This window comes from Nerophis lumbriciformis, linkage group LG20 (genome assembly GCF_033978685.3).
Source record: "Nerophis lumbriciformis linkage group LG20, RoL_Nlum_v2.1, whole genome shotgun sequence".
NCBI classification, from domain to species: Eukaryota; Metazoa; Chordata; class Actinopteri; order Syngnathiformes; family Syngnathidae; genus Nerophis; species Nerophis lumbriciformis.
Window position 1 is genome coordinate 12,415,608 of NC_084567.2, and position 20,156 is coordinate 12,435,763.

At 40.3% G+C, this 20,156-nt stretch overlaps 3 protein-coding genes across 7 annotated transcripts in view; 1 reads left to right on the forward strand and 2 right to left on the reverse strand.

The window, feature by feature from the left end:
• The window catches only part of LOC133619436 (SH2 domain-containing protein 3C-like), a 122,250-nt gene that overhangs the window by 34,940 nt on the left and 67,154 nt on the right, over positions 1 to 20,156 (forward strand). The window lies entirely within an intron of this gene.
• On the reverse strand, positions 980 to 17,980 carry LOC133619437 (UDP-glucuronosyltransferase 2B19-like). Of its 3 annotated transcripts, none has more exons than XM_061980458.2 (2): positions 17,958 to 17,980; positions 980 to 2,855 (listed from the first exon to the last, which is right to left on the reverse strand). In XM_061980458.2, the coding sequence occupies exon 2, from the start codon at positions 2,839 to 2,841 to the stop codon at positions 1,261 to 1,263; it is 1,581 nt and encodes a 526-aa protein (XP_061836442.1). In that variant the 5' UTR covers positions 2,842 to 2,855; positions 17,958 to 17,980; the 3' UTR covers positions 980 to 1,260. The 3 variants fall into 3 exon arrangements, with proteins under 3 accessions (XP_061836442.1, XP_061836439.1, XP_061836441.1); XM_061980455.1 differs by lacking the exon at positions 17,958 to 17,980 and adding an exon at positions 16,476 to 16,604; XM_061980457.2 differs by lacking the exon at positions 17,958 to 17,980 and adding an exon at positions 13,188 to 13,346.
• Positions 7,005 to 8,945, reverse strand: LOC133619438 (UDP-glucuronosyltransferase 2B19-like). Its single transcript, XM_061980459.1, has one exon. It carries the CDS (start codon positions 8,836 to 8,838, stop codon positions 7,258 to 7,260), a length of 1,581 nt encoding a protein of 526 aa, XP_061836443.1. The 5' UTR covers positions 8,839 to 8,945; the 3' UTR covers positions 7,005 to 7,257.

A 20,156-nucleotide genomic window follows, 5' to 3' on the forward strand; every position in this document is an offset into this window, starting at 1 on the left:
ATCAAAGGTTATTGTATTTTACTCACTAATCGTGTTTAAATTGTTAGGTCTCAGGCACATCCCAGCAGGCACAAGACATTAATACAACGTTTATTATACGTTACATGTCCTTTAAAACTGACTTGGAAACAACGTTGCAAAATAGTTGTATTTGTAAAACGTTAATGCCCAATGTTGGATTCACGTTGTTGGTTGGGAAATTACCAAATTTCAATGGTCAAATCAACGCCACAACCTGACATTGATTAAACGTCGTCAAAAAGCATGTTTCAACGTTGTATTTGTGTTGTAGAATAACGGTTGGGAAATGACCAAATTCCAATGGTCAAGTCAACGTCGGAACCCAACATTGATTAAACGTTGTCAAAAAGCGTGTTGTTTTAACGTTGTATTTGTGTTGTAGAATAATGGTTGGGAATTGACCAAATTTCAATGGTAAAATCAACGTCACAACCTGACATTAAATAAACGTAGTCAAAAAGCATGTTGTTTCAACATTGTATTTGTGTTGTAGAATATTGGTTTGGAAATGACCAAAATGTAACGGTCAAATCATAGTCGGAACCCAACATTGATTAGAAGTGTGTTGTTTCAACGTTATGTTTGAGTTGCTCAATGTCAGGACCTAATTCAACGAGTTCTCAACGTTGTTTCAATGTCTTGTGCCCGCTGGGATGGCTCATTTCAATTAATTTGCGTATTCCGCAGACATTTTCTTGCATACGCTGTTTTGTGGATTTTGACGTCTATTTTTTAGTAGGAAAGCCACACAATTGCTAGTCCACAAGGCACCTGGTCTTTGTATGGTAGAACCAAACCTGAGCCTGTTTTCCTTATTGCTGCGGGTCATTTGGTCAAATGTGACACGTTAATCACATGAAGCGTACCAAGACCATAGAAAAGAGGTGGTCAAATGACTCCGGTGCGGTTCAGTTGTGTTGAGAAAGTGATCTAAGGTGAGCCAAAGGATTAAACAGAGTAGGTTATTACTTTATTATTGACATGTTGTCTCTCAGTGACATTTAAACACGCAAGTGCTCTTTTTTTACATTTCTAGTCAGTGCAGCAGTTTATAAAAAACTATCTTAAACCTCACAGAACATTAGCTAAAAGTTATTACTGCAGTAGTACCAGTGCATCCTTTTTAGACATAGCTAACTCAAATTATTTTGAAAGTAAAGCTTAAACCAAGAAAGTCTTTTTTTTAAATGTTTTTGACAACACAGGAATTTGAGATTACAACAAAGTGTCCCTGACGTGTTATTGTTTTTTCAGTTTGCTTCTAGAAAGCAACCTACGCCACAAGAACTTTAGCAGTGAAACGCAAACGGCTACGACTGTTAGCACGAGTGCCAGTAAGAAGGCCATTACATCGATGCAGTAGTACTGGATGGTGGACATCTTGTATGACTCTGTGCGTAGGTGTGCCGCTCCCTTGTGTCTCATGACAAACTCGATCCAGAACATGGCGCGGTCCAGAGGCTTGATGGGCTGGTCCCTGTGCAGTGCCGACAGCTTCGTCATATTCTGGCGGTAGGACGGTTCGTAGAGCACCGCCTTCAGCGCAGCCAGGAAGTCGCCCTCGTTCACTGTGGCGATGTCCATCACTTTGGCCACGCCCCTCACCTGCATCCTGAAGCAGTTGTCGTGCTGGTCGAACATGAGAGGCAGGCCCACCAGAGGGACACCGTGATAAATGGCCTCTTGTAGTCCGTTGGTGCCTCCGTGCGCCACAAACACTTTGGTCTTGGGGTGACCCAGCAGGTCGTTTTGAGGCAGCCAATCCAAAAGCAGCGTGTTGTTGCCGAGTGTGGACGGACGTTTGCCCTGGTGTCTCCAGACGACCTTCTGAGGAAGTCGGGCAAAAGCAGCAGCGATGCTGTCTGTGATGTCCTCCGGAAGTTCGGCGACCAGAGTGCCCAGGGTCATCACGATGACGCCGTGTTGACCGGAACTTTGGACAAAGTCCTCCAGCTCTTTGGGGAGGGGCTTGGGGGGCTTGCACTGAAATCCTGACATGTAGATCACGTTGGGCATGGTGGGACGTGGGAATTCAAAAATGAAATCGTTCCTCATCAACCAGATGTCTGCTGCTTGGAAGAGCTCCATGTAGTGTACGTCTGGACCGAAGTAGCGATGGACAAACGGCTTGTAGTTGGAGTCTGCCACGTACCAAACTTTAAAGCAAACGAAGAAGTAATTCATCATGTTTTTGATCCGCTGAAAGAAAGTCATCTTGTCTGTCAGCTGTGCTCCGTGAATAGGGACGTAAGACAAAGGGGAGGGTGCAATTATCTGATGTCCCTCATTCTGAAAGACCCACCTAACGTTAAAAACCAGTGGAAGACCTAAACGGTGAGCCAAGAGAACCCCTCCGCCAAAGACAGGGTCTGTCAGAACCACATCATATTTGGCATCATGGAGGCTATTCATTGTCTCCTTGTCCTCAAAAATGTTACCTAACATCTGAACAACTTTCTTGTTCACCTCGTAGAACATGTTCATAACATCGTACTGTATTGCTAGGCGAGCCCAGACTGAGGCGCCTTCCCTCCGCATTTTTATAAGTTTGGTCACAGACAAGCCAAACGTATGCTCATTAAAGCCACTTGATAAGTTCAAGGTGATGGTCTTGTAGAAATTGGACTCTGGCTTGATGTACCAGTTGTCCGTGTGCCGGATCACCATGATCTCATGGCCGCGGCCGTGAAGCTCCTCAAGCAGCACTTTCATGTTGATCCAGTGGCTTCCGTCTACGGGCAACACCAGGATCTTTCCTCCTGTCGCCCAGCCGGAGGCACAGAGTAGCACAGCGAGCGCTAGCAGCATCGGCCGGTACATGTCCAAAGTCGGTTCTGGCGAGAAACAGAACAACGTTAGCTGTGTGGATTGGATGGATGGAAGTGAAACCAGACTATCTTGACCCTCAAACGCAACTCCAACTGCTTTGATTTTACTTCCATAAGTCCCACATTCACATGCAGCTTAACAAGATTGCTCAATAGCCCTTTGTGGGAATTCCAGGCGCTCTGTCCCAAAAGACTTAGCAGAGGTGTGTTCCTACTCTACAACGTGATGATATCCTCTCATGTTACGCAGCCGTACCTTTGATAGCCGTCTTTACTCGGGCAAAGGTTTAGATGCTTCATGCAAGGAGCACTAATTAACTCCAGCAATCTGCACAAAGTGTTCATGTTGACCTTTAGGAGGCTCCTTAACCGTGTCAGGTTAGTGACCGCCAGTGAGAATTGCTCAGGTTTGCATGCTCATGATTAAAACTCATCACTGGAACTTCGGAAGTCAGACCCTCTGAAAGTTGCGCAAAAAGTTGAACCGCTTGTCAAGTATCAGCGTACCCTAAAGGGGAACTGCACTTTTTGGAAGTTTTCCTCTCATTCAAGGTTTTATGTACACGCTGTAAGTATGTATGTGATGTAGTAACATTCACAACAACATGTAATATTTATGTGTTCTGCTCATTTTAAGTGCAACAAGACTACTAATCATGGCAGACTTCATGAGAGACAACAAAGACTACTTTGGGACAAATGATAATCCGAAACTTTCTATTTTAGAACCTGAATATAAGGAGGATGACCTACAAGTAAACAGAGCCATCATGCAGCAGTATTGCTAAGGATGGAAGACACAATGATGTTAGCAGTAACAACAATATATTAAAATAACAATGGCATTAGGAAAAACAGTACAATTTAGTTGTCCGTTTCAATTTTATTATTCAGTTTTTTGCCTTTTGCACTTATTTTACCTCCATAAAGTGTGTGCTTTTTGTGTCATAAACTTAAATCCTCACATGTATCAGTGCAATGAACCTTTGAACAATTCTGACCAGTACTTTAATTAAGTCAAAGCATAATAATTGTGTAAATGTATCAATAAGTGTTTTAACTACATTATGCTTGTGTAATTTGAAACCTTTATTTTGTTAGCACAGTCAGACAGGATGTTGAGCATGCACTGTTATTGTGAAGGGGGGAAGTGTGGTGCCCTTCTAAGCTGGATGAATCAGGAGACGTCTTGAGGCTGTTTATAAAAAAGGAGAGCCTCTCAAGCCGCGGCTGCTGTTTGTACATTGATCTTACATCCACGATTGATTATTGATGATGACTGATTGATGAGGATTTGTGTGCGCTCTAAATAGTCAAAACAGGAGACTTTAACAATGAAAGAAGGTTTTCAAGCTTTGAGTTCTCCTTGGCGCTATAGCTAGCCAAACACTGTTTAGCAATGGATGTGGGCAGTTAGACTTTTGTAAGCATCGTGGTAGACTTAAGGGCTTTCCCAACCCGGTATTGATATTGGCTATCGGCCTGATATCAGCAAAATAACATGTATGATATTAATTTGGCCTTGCATGCCAAATGTGCGATATTGTGTCTGATACGAGCAGTCCTGCAGCGTGTTTACTTGTGTGTGATATCATGTGCGATACGAGCAGTCTTGCAGAGTGTTTACTTGCGTGTGATGTCATGTGCGATATGAGCAGTCCTGCAGCGAGTTTACTTGTGTGTGATATCATGTGTGATACGAGCAGTCCTGCAGCGGGTTTACTTGCATGTGATAGCGTGTACGATACGAGCAGTCTTGCAGCGTGTTGACTTACAGTATGTGTGATATCATGTGCGATACGCGCAATTCTGCAGTGTGTTTACTTGTGTGTAATATCATGTGCGATGCAAGCAGTCCTGCAGCGGGTTCACTTGCGTGCGATATCATGTGCGATACGAGCAGTTCTGCAACGTGTTTACTTGTGTGCGATACGAGCAGTCCTGCAAAGTGTTTACTTGTGTGCGATATAATGTGCGATACAAGCAGTCCTGCAGCGTGTTTACTTGTGTGTGATATCATGTGTGATACAAGCAGCCCTGCAGCGTGTTTACATGTGTGTGATGTCATGTGCGATACAAGCAGTCCTGCAGCATGTTTACTTGCATGTGATAGCATGTGCGATACGAGCCGTGCTGCAGCATGTTTACTTGTGTGTAATATCATGTGCGATATGAGCAGTCCTGCAGCGTGTTTACTTGTGTGCGATATCATGTGCGATACGCGCAGTCCTGCAGAGTGTTTACTTGTGTGCGATATCATGTGCGATACGCGCAGTCCTGCAGCGTGTTTACTTGTGTGTAAAATCATGTGTGATACAAGCAGACCTGCAGCGTGTTTACTGAATAGCCAGTTCACATCTAAATGTCCTCCAATAAGCACACATTTTTTTTAGAATTTATTAAAGTCATTTACAAAATGTTAAACATGCTAGGCTATAGGCTACTAGGAGCTAGCAGCTATGCAACAGCTAAGCACACAATAGCACACACGCTAGACAAAGGTAATAATCACTGAACAATATTGAAGTGTAAAACAGCACATTTGTCGATATGATTATAGTTTCATATTACTAACACAGGGCAGCACGGTGGAAGAGGGGTTACAATACGAAAGTCCTGAGTAGTCCTGGGTTCAATCCCGGGCTCGGAATCTTTCTGTGTGGAGTTTGCATGTTCTCCCCGTGACTGCGTGGGTTCCCTCCGGGTACTCCGGCTTCCTCCCACTTCCAAAGACATGCACCTGGGGATAGGTTGATTGGCAACACTAAATTGGCCCTAGTGTGTGAATGTGAGTGTGAATGTTGTCTGTCTATCTGTGTTGGCCCATCGATGAGGTGGCGACTTGTCCAGGGTGTACCCCGCCTTCCGCCCGATTGTAGCTGAGATAGGCTCAAGCGCCCCCCGCGACCCCGAAGGGAATAAGCGGTAGGAAATTGATGGATGGATGGATTACTAACACATACAAAGTCTCCCAGGTAGAAGCAGTCTAGAAAGTACCCAGTAACAAACATGTCCGCATCATTCAATTTACTGCATTGTGAGCTTAAATGAATCAATTACTGTGTACCATATCACTTCAACCTAAAGAGAGCATCAATCCATTGCAGACGGTCAATAATAAATAGGTTAGTGTTTTTTATACCTATCATTGTTCTCTGGTTGACTCATTTCACTTGGTCAAACCTTTTCTAACATTCCACACTACAAAATATTAAACGTCTGGGTGATTTGTGCTGATATCGTATCAGCACAATATCCATATTGGTACATACTCGAGGCTTTAATGTCGAATCAAAAGTGAAAAAGTTGTATCGAGACACCCAATGTTACGTACGGAAGGAGTAGACGGCACAGACACAAGGGCATGGTATTTAAACTCAATGATTTATTACATATATATAATCAGAATAGAGTCGACCATTTGAGACTTACCCGGACTTGGCGTGTGTTGGATGGTAAGAGCAGCTCTCAGGAAGGAAGACTAAAGTTCGCCTTTATATGAGGCGGGCAGCAACAGGTTGCTTACGTAAGCCTTCTGTTCTTTTCTGATAAGCCTTGTTTGAAGTTGGCCCTCATGCGAAACTCTGTTATTAAAGTTATCAAAGGTTATTGTATTTTACTCTCTAATCGTGTTTAAATTGTTAGATCTCAGGCACATACCAGCAGGCACAAGACATTGATACAACGTTGATTATACGTTACATGTCCTTTAAAACTGACTTGGAAACAACGTTGCAAAATAGTTGTATTTGTAAAACGTTAATGTCCAATGTTGGATCCACGTTGTTGGTTGGGAAATTACCAAATTTCAATGGTCCCGCTGGGATAGCTCATTTTAATTAATTTGCGTATTCCGCAGACATTTTCTTGCATACGCTGTTTTGTGGATTTAGACGTCTATTTTTTAGTAGGAAAGCCACGCAATTGCTAGTCCACAAGGCACCTGGTCTTTGTATGGTAGAACCAAACCTGAGCCTGTTTTCCCTATTGCTGCGGATCATTTGGTCGGGTGTGACACGTTAATCACATGAAGCGTACCAAGACCATAGAGAAGAGGTGGTCAAATGACTCCGGTGCAGTTCAGTTGTGTTGAGAAAGTGTTGAAAGAGCCAACGGATTAAACAGAGTAGGTTATTACTTTATTATTGACATGTTGTCTCTCAGTAACATTTAAACACGCTAGTGCTCTTTTTTTACATTTCTAGTCAGTGCAGCTGTTTATAAAAAACTATCTTAAACCTCACAGAACATTAGCTAAAAGTTATTACTGCAGTAGTACCAGTGCATCCTTTTTAGACATAGCTAACTCAAATTATTTTGAAAGTAAAGCTTAAACCAAGAAAGTATTTTTTTTAAATGTTTTTGACAACACAGGAATTTCAGATTACAACAAAGTGTCCCTGACGTGTTATTGTTTTTTCAGTTTCCTTCTAGAAAGCAACCTTCGCCACAAGAACTTTAGCAGTGAAACGCAAACGGCAATGACTGTTAGCACGAGTGCCAGTAAGAAGGCCAGCACATCGATGCAGTAGTACTGGACGGTGGACATCTTATATGACTCTGTGCGTAGGTGTGCCGCTCCCTTGTGTCTCATGACAAACTCGATCCAGAACATGGCGCGGTCCAGAGGCTTGATGGGCTGGTCCCTGTGCAGCGCCGACAGCTTCGTCATATTCTGGTGGTAGGACGGTTCGTAGAGCACCGCCTTCAGCGCAGCCAGGAAGTCGCCCTCGTTCACTGTGGCGATGTCCATCACTTTGGCCACGCCCCTCACCTGCATCCTGAAGAAGTTGTCGTGCTGGTCGAACATGAGGGGCAGGCCCACCAGGGGGACACCGTGGTAAATGGCCTCTTGGAGTCCGTTGGTGCCTCCGTGCGCCACAAACACTTTGGTCTTGGGGTGACCCAGCAGGTCGTTTTGAGGCAGCCAATCCAAAAGCAGCGTGTTGTTGCCGAGTGTGGACGGACGTTTTCCCTGGTGTCTCCAGACGACCTTCTGAGGAAGTCGGGCAAAAGCGGCAGCGATGCCGTCTGTGATGTCCTCCGGAAGATCGGCGACCAGAGTGCCCAGGGACATCACGATGACGCCGTGTTGACCGGAACTTTGGACAAAGTCCTCCAGCTCTTTGGGGAGGGGCTTGGGGGGCTTGCACTGAAATCCTGACATGTAGACCACGTTGGGCATGGTGGGACGCGGGAATTCAAAAGTGAAATCGTTCCTCATCAACCAGATGTCTGCTGCTTGGAAGAGCTCCATGTAGTGTACGTCTGGACCGAAGTAGCGATGGACAAACGGCCTGTAGTTGGAGTCTGCCACGTACCAAACTTTAAAGCAAGTGACAAAGTAATACATCATGTTTTTGATCCGCTGAAAGAAAGTCATCTTGTCTGTCAGCAGTGCTCCTTGAACAGGGACATAAGACAAAGGGGAGGGTGCAATTATCTGATGTCCCTCAGTCAGAAGAGCCCACCTAACGTTTAAAACTAGTGGAAGACCTAAACGGTGAGCCAGGAGAATCCCTCCGCCAAAGACAGGGTCTGTCAGAACCACATCATATTTGGCATCTTGGAGGCTACTCATTGTCTCCTTGTCCTCAAAAATGTCACCCAACATCTGAACAACTTGCTTGTTCAGCTCGTAGAACATGTTCATAACATCGTACTGTATTGTTAAGCGAGCCCAGACTGAGGCTCCTTCCCGCCGCATTTTTAGAAGTTTGGTTACAGACAAGCCAAACGTATGCTCATTAAAGCCACTGAAGAGTTTTAAGGTGATGGTCTTGTAGAGGTTGGACTCTGGCTTGATGTACCAGTTGTCTGTGTGCCGGATCACTGTGATCGCATGGCCGCGGCTGTGAAGCTCCTTAATCAACACTTTCATGTTTATCCAGTGGCTTCCGTCTACGGGGAACACCAAGATCTTTCCTCCCGTCGCACAGCTGGAGGCACAGATTAGCACAACAAGCGCTAGCAGCGTCGGCCGGGACATGTCCAAGGCAGGTTTTGGCAAGAAAGAGAGGAATGTTAGCTGTGTGGATGGATAGATGAACCGATCTGAAGTGAAACACAGCTATCTTGACCCTCGTGTAGTTCTGTCCATCAAAAGCCGATTTTACTTACATAACTCCCAGATTCTCTGCAGCTCAAAAAGAGTCCCAACTGCTCAACACATTTTGTGGGAATTCCAGGTGTTCCGTCCCAAGAGACTCAGCAGAGGCGTGTTTCTTCTCTGGAACTTGAGAACCTCTTCTCATGTTACACTCCTGTGCTGTGCAGCAGGACCTTTTTCAGCCATCTTTACTCGAGGAAAGGTCGCCAACAGGTTGGGTGATTTATTTACCTTTTTTGTCATACCAAATGACTCCAGCAATCTGCACTAAATGTTCATGTTGAACGTTCTATGGGTTCCTCAATCGAGTCAAGTTAGCGGCTGCCACTGATGATTACACTAGTTAACAGAAGGGCTGTCTTCCACTCAGCATTTCCAAAGTCAAATTTGTATGCTAGTATGCTGGCTAATGAGAATGCTCACTAATAAGTAATTCTTACTTCTAGGGCGTTGTGGCTTATATGGTAGAACTGCTGTCCAGAAACTTGAATGTTCCTAGTACAAATCCAGCTTCCACTGTCGTCTTCATTGCTGTTGTGTCTTTAGGCAATTAATGTGAATGGTGGTGGTCGGAGAGACCGTAGGCGGAAATTGTTTTTAATTGCACTCAGAAAAACAAGTAAACATGGCATAGATTGAAGAGTTTACTGAGTTCCTTGGATCAGCTGAAACTTGACTATCTAGAGCAGAGGGGTAGTGCAGGGGAGTCTTAAAACTGATTTGATTTTTTTAAATATGCTCTTTTTATTTATGCCCAAGTAATGTGACTGACATTGGTTCCAACGACACTGGTTCCAACCTTTGATAGCTTTGCGCATTTCCTTTTCTGCTCCAACCAGATTAGTACCTTATCTGATCTCATTAGACACTAGGCTAGAATCCTTCTGAATGCATTTGAACATGAAACAGTGTCAAGCGATTGGGCAACTTATATCATCTCCAGACTGTTTTGGCCACACTTTGGCGGTGGGCAGCCATCCTCCATTGTACACCATCTTCTGGATTGACATCATTTTAGAGGTGTTGCCTTGTTCTATTCATCCATTTGTCAACATAAGTCATGAATTTGTTTAAATGTTCATGACTTGGCTTAAACCAACGTCTTTATATCAGGTTCTGTTTCTTCTTCAGGTAGCAGCAACAGCACAAACTCCTTCAGTAGCTTTGTGCATTTATTTAAGTGTTCATTTATAATGTTTGGACTCTCATTTTTCATTGTTTGTTGACATTATAGTTTGTTGTTGCTGATAACTGTGATGAGAGTTTAGATCGTCTTGCATTCAAATGCCTTAAAGGTGATCTTCCAGACCCTTTTCTTGTGGCCAGTTCTGGTACTGCAGCTCAGCTCTGTTGGCATCTTCGTCAGCCATGACACTTGTTGATATTCATCTTTGGCTTCAACAAGTGTTCATGAGCGATGATCTATGACACAAGGTCCTCAGACTTTCATATGAGGGCGGTCTTAGCGAAACCAAGACTTCCTTGTTGTCTTCTTTCTTCCAAAAACAAAATACCTTACTCTCCTTTTTACAACGTCATCTTGATCACAATACTTTTTCTAACAATATATCGTTTTTTTTATGTTTTGATAACGATTTGAAAATGTGTTTTAATTTCTCCCTTCGTTCTCTGCTACCTCTATGGAGTGGAAATCACTAACATAACTCCACAAACACACACAAATGTTTCACAAACACACATTTCTTTAAGTTCAAAACAATTTTCTTTAAGTTAATACTTTTGGCACAGATTTTTTTCATCCATCCGTCTTCTAGTGGTTAGAGTGTCCGTCCTGAGATCGGTAGGTTCTGAGTTCAAACCCCGGCCGAGTCATACCAAAGACTACAAAAATGGGACCCATTACCTCCTTGCTTGGCACTAAGCATCAAGTGTTGGAATTGGGAGTTAAATCACCTAAAATGATTCCCGATTGCGGCCACCGCTGCTGCCCACTGCTCCCCTCAACTCCCAGGGGGTGATCAAGGGTGATGGGTCAAATGCAGAGAATAATTTCGCCACACCTAGTGTGTGTGTGACAATCATGATTTCACTCCATAGAGGTATATATATATATATATATATATATATATATATATATATATATATATATATATATATATATATATATATACATACATATATATATATATACATACATATATATATATATATATATATATATATATATATATATATATACTGTATATACATATATATATATATATATATACACATATATATGTATATGTCTATATATATATATATATATATATATATATGTATATACAAACCCCATTTCCATATGAGTTGGGAAATTGTGTTAGATGTAAATATAAACAGAATACAATGATTTGCAAATTCTTTTCAACCCATATTCAATTGAATGCACTACAAAGACAAGATATTTGATGTTCAAACTCATAAACTTTTTTTTTTTGCAAATAATAATTAACTTAGAATTTCATGGCTGCAACACGTGCCAAAGTAGTTTTGAAAGGGCATGTTCACCACTGTGTTACATCACCTTTTCTTTTAACAACACTCAATAAACGATTGGGAACTGAGGAAACAAACTGCTGAAGCTTTGAAAGTGGAATTATTTCCCATTCTTGTTTTATGTAGAGCTTCAGTCGTTCAACAGTCCGGGGTCTCCGCTGTCGTATTTTACGCTTCATAATGCGCCACACATTTTCGATGGGAGACAGGTCTGGATTGCAGGCGGGCTAGGAAAGTACCCGCACTATTTTTTTACGAAGCCACGCTGTTGTAACACGTGCTGAATGTGGCTTGGCATTGTCATGCTGAAATAAGCAGGGAAAAGACGGCCCTTAGATGGCAGCATATGTTGTTCCAAAACCTGTATGTACCTTTCAGCATTAATGGTGCCTTCACAGATGTGTAAGTTACCCATGCCTTGGGCACTAATGCACCCCCAAACCATCACAGATGCTGGCTTTTGAACTTTGCGTCGATAACAGTCTGGATGGTTCGCTTCCCTTTTGGTCCGGATGACACGATGTCGAATATTTCCAAAAACAATTTGAAATGTGGACTCGTCAGACCACAGAACACCTTTCCACTTTGCATGAGTCCATCTTAGATGATCTCGGGCCCAGAGAAGCCGGCGGCGTTTCTGCATGTTGTTGATAAATGGCTTTCGCTTTGCATAGTAGAGCTTTAACTTGCACTTGCAGATGTAGCGATGAACTTTATTTACTGACAGGGGTTTTCTGAAGTTTTCCTGAGCCCATGTGGTGATATCCTTTAGAGATTGATGTCGGTTTTTGATACAGTGCCGTCTGAGGGATCGAAGGTCACGGTCATTCAATGTTGGTTTCCGGCCATGCCGCATACGTGGAGTGATTTCTCCAGATTCTCTGAACCTTTTGATGATATTATGGACCGTAGATGTTGAAATCCCTAAATTTCTTGCAATTGCACTTTGAGAAACGTTGTTCTTAAACTGTTTGACTATTTGCTCACGCAGTTGTGGACAAAGGGGTGTATCTCACCCCATCTTTTCTTGTGAAAGACTGAGCATTTTTTAGGAAGCTGTTTTTATACCCAATCATGGCACCCACCTGTTCCCAATTAGCCTGCACACCTGTGGGATGTTCCAAATAAGTGTTTGATGAGCATTCCTCAACTTTATCAGTATTTATTGCCACCTTTTCCAACTTATTTGTCACGTGTTGCTGGTATCAAATTCTAAAGTTAATGATTATTTGCAAAAAAAAAAAATGTTTATCAGTTTGAACATCAAATATGTTGTCTTTGTAGCATATTCAACTGAATATGGGTTGAAAATGATTTGCAAATCATTGTATTCCGTTTATATTTACATCTAACACAATTTCCCAACTAATATGGAAACGGGGTTTGTATATGTATATATATATATATATATATATATATATATATATACAGTGTTTCCCACAGGACAGGCATCAATTTGTGGTGGTGTGGTCGAGGGGTGAGGGGTGGCGGCGGCAGCGGCGATGACCAAGAAGAACGCGGAGTTGGACTATAATTACAACACTTTATGTACATATTTATACACAGATTTGAACAATTAGTTATTCACTGAAATATATTTATTAATTGTGGTTCTTACAAAAAATATATCTTATAAAATATAAAAGCTAAAATGTCTCTTTAAGCTCTGACCCTTTAATTAGTGAATACTAAATAATTTAACTTTAGCCTACTACTACAACCATATTATTTACCAGCAACATGAAGTGAAACAGAGGCAGAGGTGTCCTGCCACAGTCAGTCAACCTCCTCCTCCTCCTCCTGCTGCTGCTGAACAGGTCGCACCCGTGGTCCGGACTGTAGGCCTACCTCCTCTCCAAGTCGAGCCCTTTTCGGCCGTTGAAAATATTTTTCTATTCTCATCTGTGTGAAGGAGTGAACATCCAACATTAGAATTTATTACTAACGAGCAGAACCGCTCTATGTACAGTGCCGTCTAACCTTAAGCGGCAGCAGCTCAACACATGCAGGGTTCAACGTTAAGGTTTCTACTTGCCCGACTTCTCAAATCTACTTGCCCCAATATTTTTACTTGTCCTGCCTAGGTTTTTTTCTGGCTGTGTAGTGCTCATGGCTTATATCTTACTAAAATCCTTCCCGTTGACTATTTACAACACTACACAGTATTTATTCTTCTTCTTCTTCTTCTTCTTCTTATTATCTATAATTACATTTAAATGGCATTGCATACATGTAAAATTAAATGCTATTTCACATTATTTGACCAGTAGCAGTTACACTCATCTGAACAGGTCAGCCACCTGTTTAAAGCCCGATCACAGTTGAAATCTTGAAATGAAGGACCTTTAATGGCCAAAACATTAACCTGGACAACATTTTAACAGCTGGTTGGCTCAGATTTTATTATTTTCATTGCATTCACATGCTGCAGTGGACAGTGGACAATTTAGCTTCAGTACACGTGTGTTTATTGACAACAGGGTTATAAACTGAACACGTTAGCTCGTCGGTATGAAAACAGGTGACTGTTACTACGTGCGTCTGCCCGGCCCCCGAGTCAAACAGCGGCGGTGTTAATGAAGCAGCGTCAGGCTGCTCACCGTCAGTGAAACGCTCGGTGAAATCGCGGATTAACGTTAAATATATGACGAGCCGCGAGCGATGCAGCTATAACCTATCTACCTATAACCTATATTACCCTCGTATTTTGATCCTTCGTCGTCATCGTCTTCTTCTTCTTCTTCTGGCCCACCAGGTGAATTAAGTGCTATTGGCGGAGTTACAATGCATAGTAGGCTACTGCCACCTACTGCACCGGAGTTGTAACTACAAGGTACATTCACAGACAGAGTCCCATTGCTTTTATGAGCGGTCGAGCGAGTCAAAAGCCGAAAAATCCATTTGTGGCGGACGTAATTCTTTCGTGGCGGGCCGCCACAAATAAATGTGTAGGAAACACCGATATGTATATATATATATATATTTATATATATATATATATATATACTACCGTTCAAAAGTTTGGGGTCACCCAAACAATTTTGTGTTTTCCATAAAAAGTCACACTTATTCACCACCATACGTTGTGTAATGAATAGAAAATAGAGTCAAGACATTGACAAGGTTAGAAATAATGATTTGTATTTGAAATAAGATTTTTTTTACATCAAACTTTGCTTTCGTCAAAGAATCCTCCATTTGCAGCACTTACAGCATTGCAGACCTTTGGCATTCTAGCTGTTAATTTGTTGAGGTAATCTGGAGAAATTGCACCCCACGCTTCTAGAAGCAGCTCCCACAAGTTGGATTGGTTGGATGGGCACTTCTTGCGTACCATACGGTCAAGCTGCTCCCACAACAGCTCAATGGGGTTCAGATCTGGTGACTGCCCTGGCCACTCCATTACCGATAGAATACCATCTGCCGGCTTCTTCTCTAAATAGTTCTTGCACAATTTGGAGGTGTGTTTTGGGTCATTGTCCTGTTGTAGGATGAAATTGGCTCCAATCAAGCGCTGTCCACTGGGTATGGCATGGCGTTGCAAAATGGAGTGATAGCCTTCCTTATTCAGAATCCCTTTTACCCTGTACAAATCTCCCACCTTACCAGCACCAAAGCAACCCCAGACCATCACATTACCTCCACCATGCTTAACAGATGGCATCAGGCATTCTTCCAGTATCTTTTCAGTTGTTCTGCGTCTCACAAACGTTCTTCTTTGTGATCCAAACACCTCAAACTTGGATTCATCCGTCCACAACACTTTTTTCCAGTCTTCCTCTGTCCAATGTCTGTGTTCTTTTGCCCATCTTAAAATGTTTTCTTATATTGGCCAGTCTCAGATAGGGCTTTTTCTTTGCTACTCTGCCATGAAGCCCAGAATCCCACAGCCGCCTCTTCACTGTAGATGTTGACACTGGTGTTTTGCGGGTACTATTTAATGAAGATGCCAGTTGGGGACCTGTGAGGCGTCTGTTTCTCAAACTAGAGACTCTAATGTACTTATCTTCTTGCTAAGTTGTGCAACGCGGCCTCCCACTTCTATTTCTACTCTGGTTAGAGCCTGTTTGTGCTGTCCTCTGAAGGGAGTAGTACACACCGTTGTAGGAAATCTTCAATTTCTTAGCAATTTCTCGCATGGAATAGCCTTCATTTCTAAGATCAAGAATAGACTGTCGAGTTTCAGATGAAAGTTCTCTTTTTCTGGCCATTTTGAGCGTTTAATTGACCCCACAAATGTGATGCTCCAGAAACTCAATCTGCTCAAAGGAAGGTCAGTTTTGTAGCTTCTGTAACGAGCTCAACTGTTTTCAGATGTGTGAACATGATTGCACAAGGGTTTTCTAATCATCAATTAGCCTTCTGAGCCAATGAGCAAACACATTGTACCATTAGAACACTGGAGTGATAGTTGCTGGAAATGGGCCTCTATACACCTATGTAGATATTGCACCAAAAACCAGACATTTGCAGCTAGAATAGTCATTTACCACATTAGCAATGTATAGAGTGTATTTCTTTAAAGTTAAGACTAGATAAAGTTATCTTCATTGAAAAGTACAGTGCTATTCCTTCAAAAATAAGGACATTTCAATGTGACCCCAAACTTTTGAACGGTAGTATATATATATATATATATATATATATATATATATATATATATATATATATATATATAAAAGAGCTGATTGTTTCCCACATTTCCTTATTGAATAATCAAATAATTTTATGGTGCTTGTACACCTTTTTCACTAGGGTAAAGTACATTTGTTAATCTTTAACTACGACAAACTATCTTTAGTATCCATTTACCAAGAAAAAAAGTTGGGGAAGTCTTACTAGGAACATTTAATTTTCTAAACATTGTCCTGTTTTAAAGACTACACACAAATGACCAACATGAAACATTTTTCAACACGGTGGTTCAAGGTACACATTGCATTTTGTTACCATCAAAATTAAATTTTTGGTTCAAAAAGAGCGTTAGTTGCAAGGTAGAGAGTCGACCTGGTGTGACTTACCCAGACTTGACTCAGAGCAGCTCTCACGAAGGAAACTAAAGTTCACCTTTACATGAACGGAGCAGCGGCAGGTAGATTACGTAAGCAAATTGTCCAACAGTTTAACAACAACATTTCTCAACAAGCTATTGCAGGGAATTTAGGGATTTCACCATCTACGGTCCGTAATATCATCAAAAGGTTCAGAGAATCTGGAGAAATCACTGCACGTAAGCAGCAATGCCTTGACCTTGGATCCCTCAGGCGGTACTGCATCAAAAACCGACATCAGTGTGTAAGGATATCACCACATGGGCTCAGGAACACTTCAGAAAACCACTATCAGTAACTACAGTTTGTAGCTACATCTGTAAGTGCAAGTTAAAACTCTACTATGCAAAGCCAAAGCCATTTATCAACAACACCCAGAAACACTTCGCTGGGCGCAAGCTCATCTTGATGATGATTTCCACATTTCAAATTGTTGTACACATACAGTATGTAAATATATATATATATATATATATATATATATATATATATATATATATATATATATATATAGTTGGTAGAGTGGCCGTGCCAGCAATCGGAGGGTTGCTGGTTACTGGGGTTCTATCCCCACCTTCTACCATCCTAGTCACGTCCGTTGTGTCCTTGGGCAAGACACTTCACCCCTTGCTCCTGATGGTTGCTGGTTAGCGCCTTGCATGGCAGCTCCCGCCATCAGTGTGTGAATGTGTGTGTGAATGGGTGAATGTGGAAATACTGTCAAAGCGCTTTGAGTACGTACCTTGAAGGTAGAAAAGCGCTATACAAGTATAACCCATTTATTTATCATTTATATATATATATATATATATATATATATATATATATATATATATATATATATATATATATATATATATATATATGTATATATACATATATATATATATATATGTATATATGTATATATATATATATATATATATATATATATATATATATGTATATATACATATATATATATATATATGTATATATGTATATATATATATATATATATATATATATATATATATATATATATATATATATATATATGTATAAATATATATATATATATATATATATATATATATATATATATATATATATATATATATATATATTTATACATACAAGAGCTAATTGTTTTCCACATTTCCTTATTGAATAATTAAATCATTTTATGGTGCTTGTACACCTTTTTCACTACGGTAAAGTACATTTGTTACTCTTTAACTACGACCAACTATCTTTAGTATCCATCTACCAAGAAAAAAAGTTGGGGAAGTGTTACAAAGAACATTTGTCCTGTTTTAAAGACGACACGCATCTGACCAACATGAAACCTTTTTCAACACTAGTTATAAGGTGGTTTAAGGTACGCATTGCATTTTGTTACCATCAAAATTACATTTTTGGTTTAAAAAGAGCGTTAGTTGCAAGGTAGAGAGTTGACCTGGTGTGACTTACCCAGACTTGACTCAGAGCAGCTCTCAGGAGGAAGACTAAAGTTCACCTTTATGTGAACCGAGCAGCGAGGTAGATTACGTAAGCCTCCTGTGTCGTGTCACCTATAACAGTAGTCCCCAACCACCGGGCCGCACGTGGATCGATTGGTACCGGGCCGCACAAGAAATAAAATAAAAAAATAAATAAATGTTTTCTTTTTTTCTTTCATTAAATCAACATAAAAAACACAAGATACACTTACAATTAGTGCACCAACCCAAAAAACCTCCCTCCCCCATTTACACTCATTCACATTAATTCGCACAAAAGGGTTGTTTCTTTCTGTTATTAATATTTCTGGTTCCTACATTATATATCAATATAGATCAATACAGTCTGCAGGGATACAGTCCGTAAGCACACATGATTGTATTTTTTTATGACAAAAAAAATAAAAATAAAATACCTCCCCCCCGGTCCATGGGACAAATTTTCAAGCGTTGACCGGTCCGCAGTTACAAAAAGGTTGAGGACCACTGACCTATAAGACTCATGAAGGGTATCTCAGTGTATCCAAACAATACTATAAATATACATATGATCATAAACAACAATAGTATGTATAGTATCTCAGTATATCTAAACATACAATACTATATATATAAATATGATGATGAACAACAATAGTATATATAGTATCTCAGTATATCTAAACAAACAATACTATAAATATAAATATAATGATAAGCAACAATAGTATATATAGTATCTCAGTATGTCTTAGCAACCAATACTATAAATATAAATATGATCATAAACAACAATAGTATATATAGTATCTCAGTATATCTAAACATACTATACTATAAATATGATGATAAACAACAATAGTATATATAGTATCTCAGTATATCTAAACAAACAATACTATAAATATAAATATGATCATAAACAACAATAGTATATATAGTACCCCAGTATATCTATACATACTATACTATAAATATGATGATAAACAACAATAGTATATATAGTATCTCAGTATATCCAAACAAACAATACTACAAATATAAATATGATGATAAGCAACAATAGTATATGTAGTATCTCAGTATATCTTAGCAAACAATACTATAAATATAAATATGATGATAAACAACAATAGTGTATATAGTATCTCAGTACATCTAAACATACTATACTATAAATATGATGATAAACAACAATAGTATATATAGCATCTCAGTATATCTAAACAAACAATACTATAAATATAAATATGATCATAAACAACAATAGTATATATAGTATCCCAGTATATCTATACATACTATACTATAAATATGATGATAAACAACAATAGTATATATAGTATCTCAGTATATCTAAACAAACAATAATATAAACAGCCCTTTGAGACACTTGTGATTTAGGGCTATATAAATAAACATTGATTGATTGAAATATAAATATGATGATAAACAACAATAGTATATAGTATCTCAGTACATCTAAACAAACAATACTATAAATATAAATATGATGATAAACAACAATAGTACCGTATTTTCCGCACTATAAGGCGCACCGGATTATTAGCCGCACCTTCTATGAATTACATATTTCATAATTTTGTCCACCAATAAGCCGCCCCGGACTATAAGCCGCGCCTACGCTGCGCTAAAGTGAATGTCAAAAAAACGCTGCGCTAAAGTAAATGTCAAAAAAACAGTCAGATAGTTCAGTCAAACTTTAATAATATATTGAAAACCAGCGTTCTAACAACTCTGTCCCAAAATGTACGCAAATGTGCAATCACAAACATAGTAAAATTCAAAATGGTGTAGAGCAAAAGCAACATAATGTTGCTCGAACGTTAATGTCACAACACACAAAATAAACATAGCGCTCACCTTCTGAAGTTATTCTTCATTCGTAAATCCTTCGAATTCTTCGTCTTCGGTGTCCGAATTGAAAAGTTGCGCAAGCGTGGGATCCAAAAATGGCCGGCTCCGTCTCGTCGAAGTCATCGGATTCAGTGTCGCTGTTGTTGTGCAGCAGTTCTGTGAATCCTGCCTTCCGGAAAGCTCGGACCACAGTTGTGACCGAAATATCTGCCCAGGCATTTACGATCCACTGGCAAATGTTGGCGTATGTCGTCCGGCGCTGTCTGCCCGTCTTAGTGAAGGTGTGTTCGCCTTCGGAGCTGTGTGAAAAAAG

Excerpts from the sequence above, each read along its gene's own strand:
- LOC133619437 (XM_061980458.2), bottom strand. The coding sequence starts at position 2,841 with ATGTACCGGCCGATGCTGCTAGCGCTCGCTGTGCTACTCTGTGCCTCC.
- LOC133619438 (XM_061980459.1), bottom strand. The coding sequence starts at position 8,838 with ATGTCCCGGCCGACGCTGCTAGCGCTTGTTGTGCTAATCTGTGCCTCC.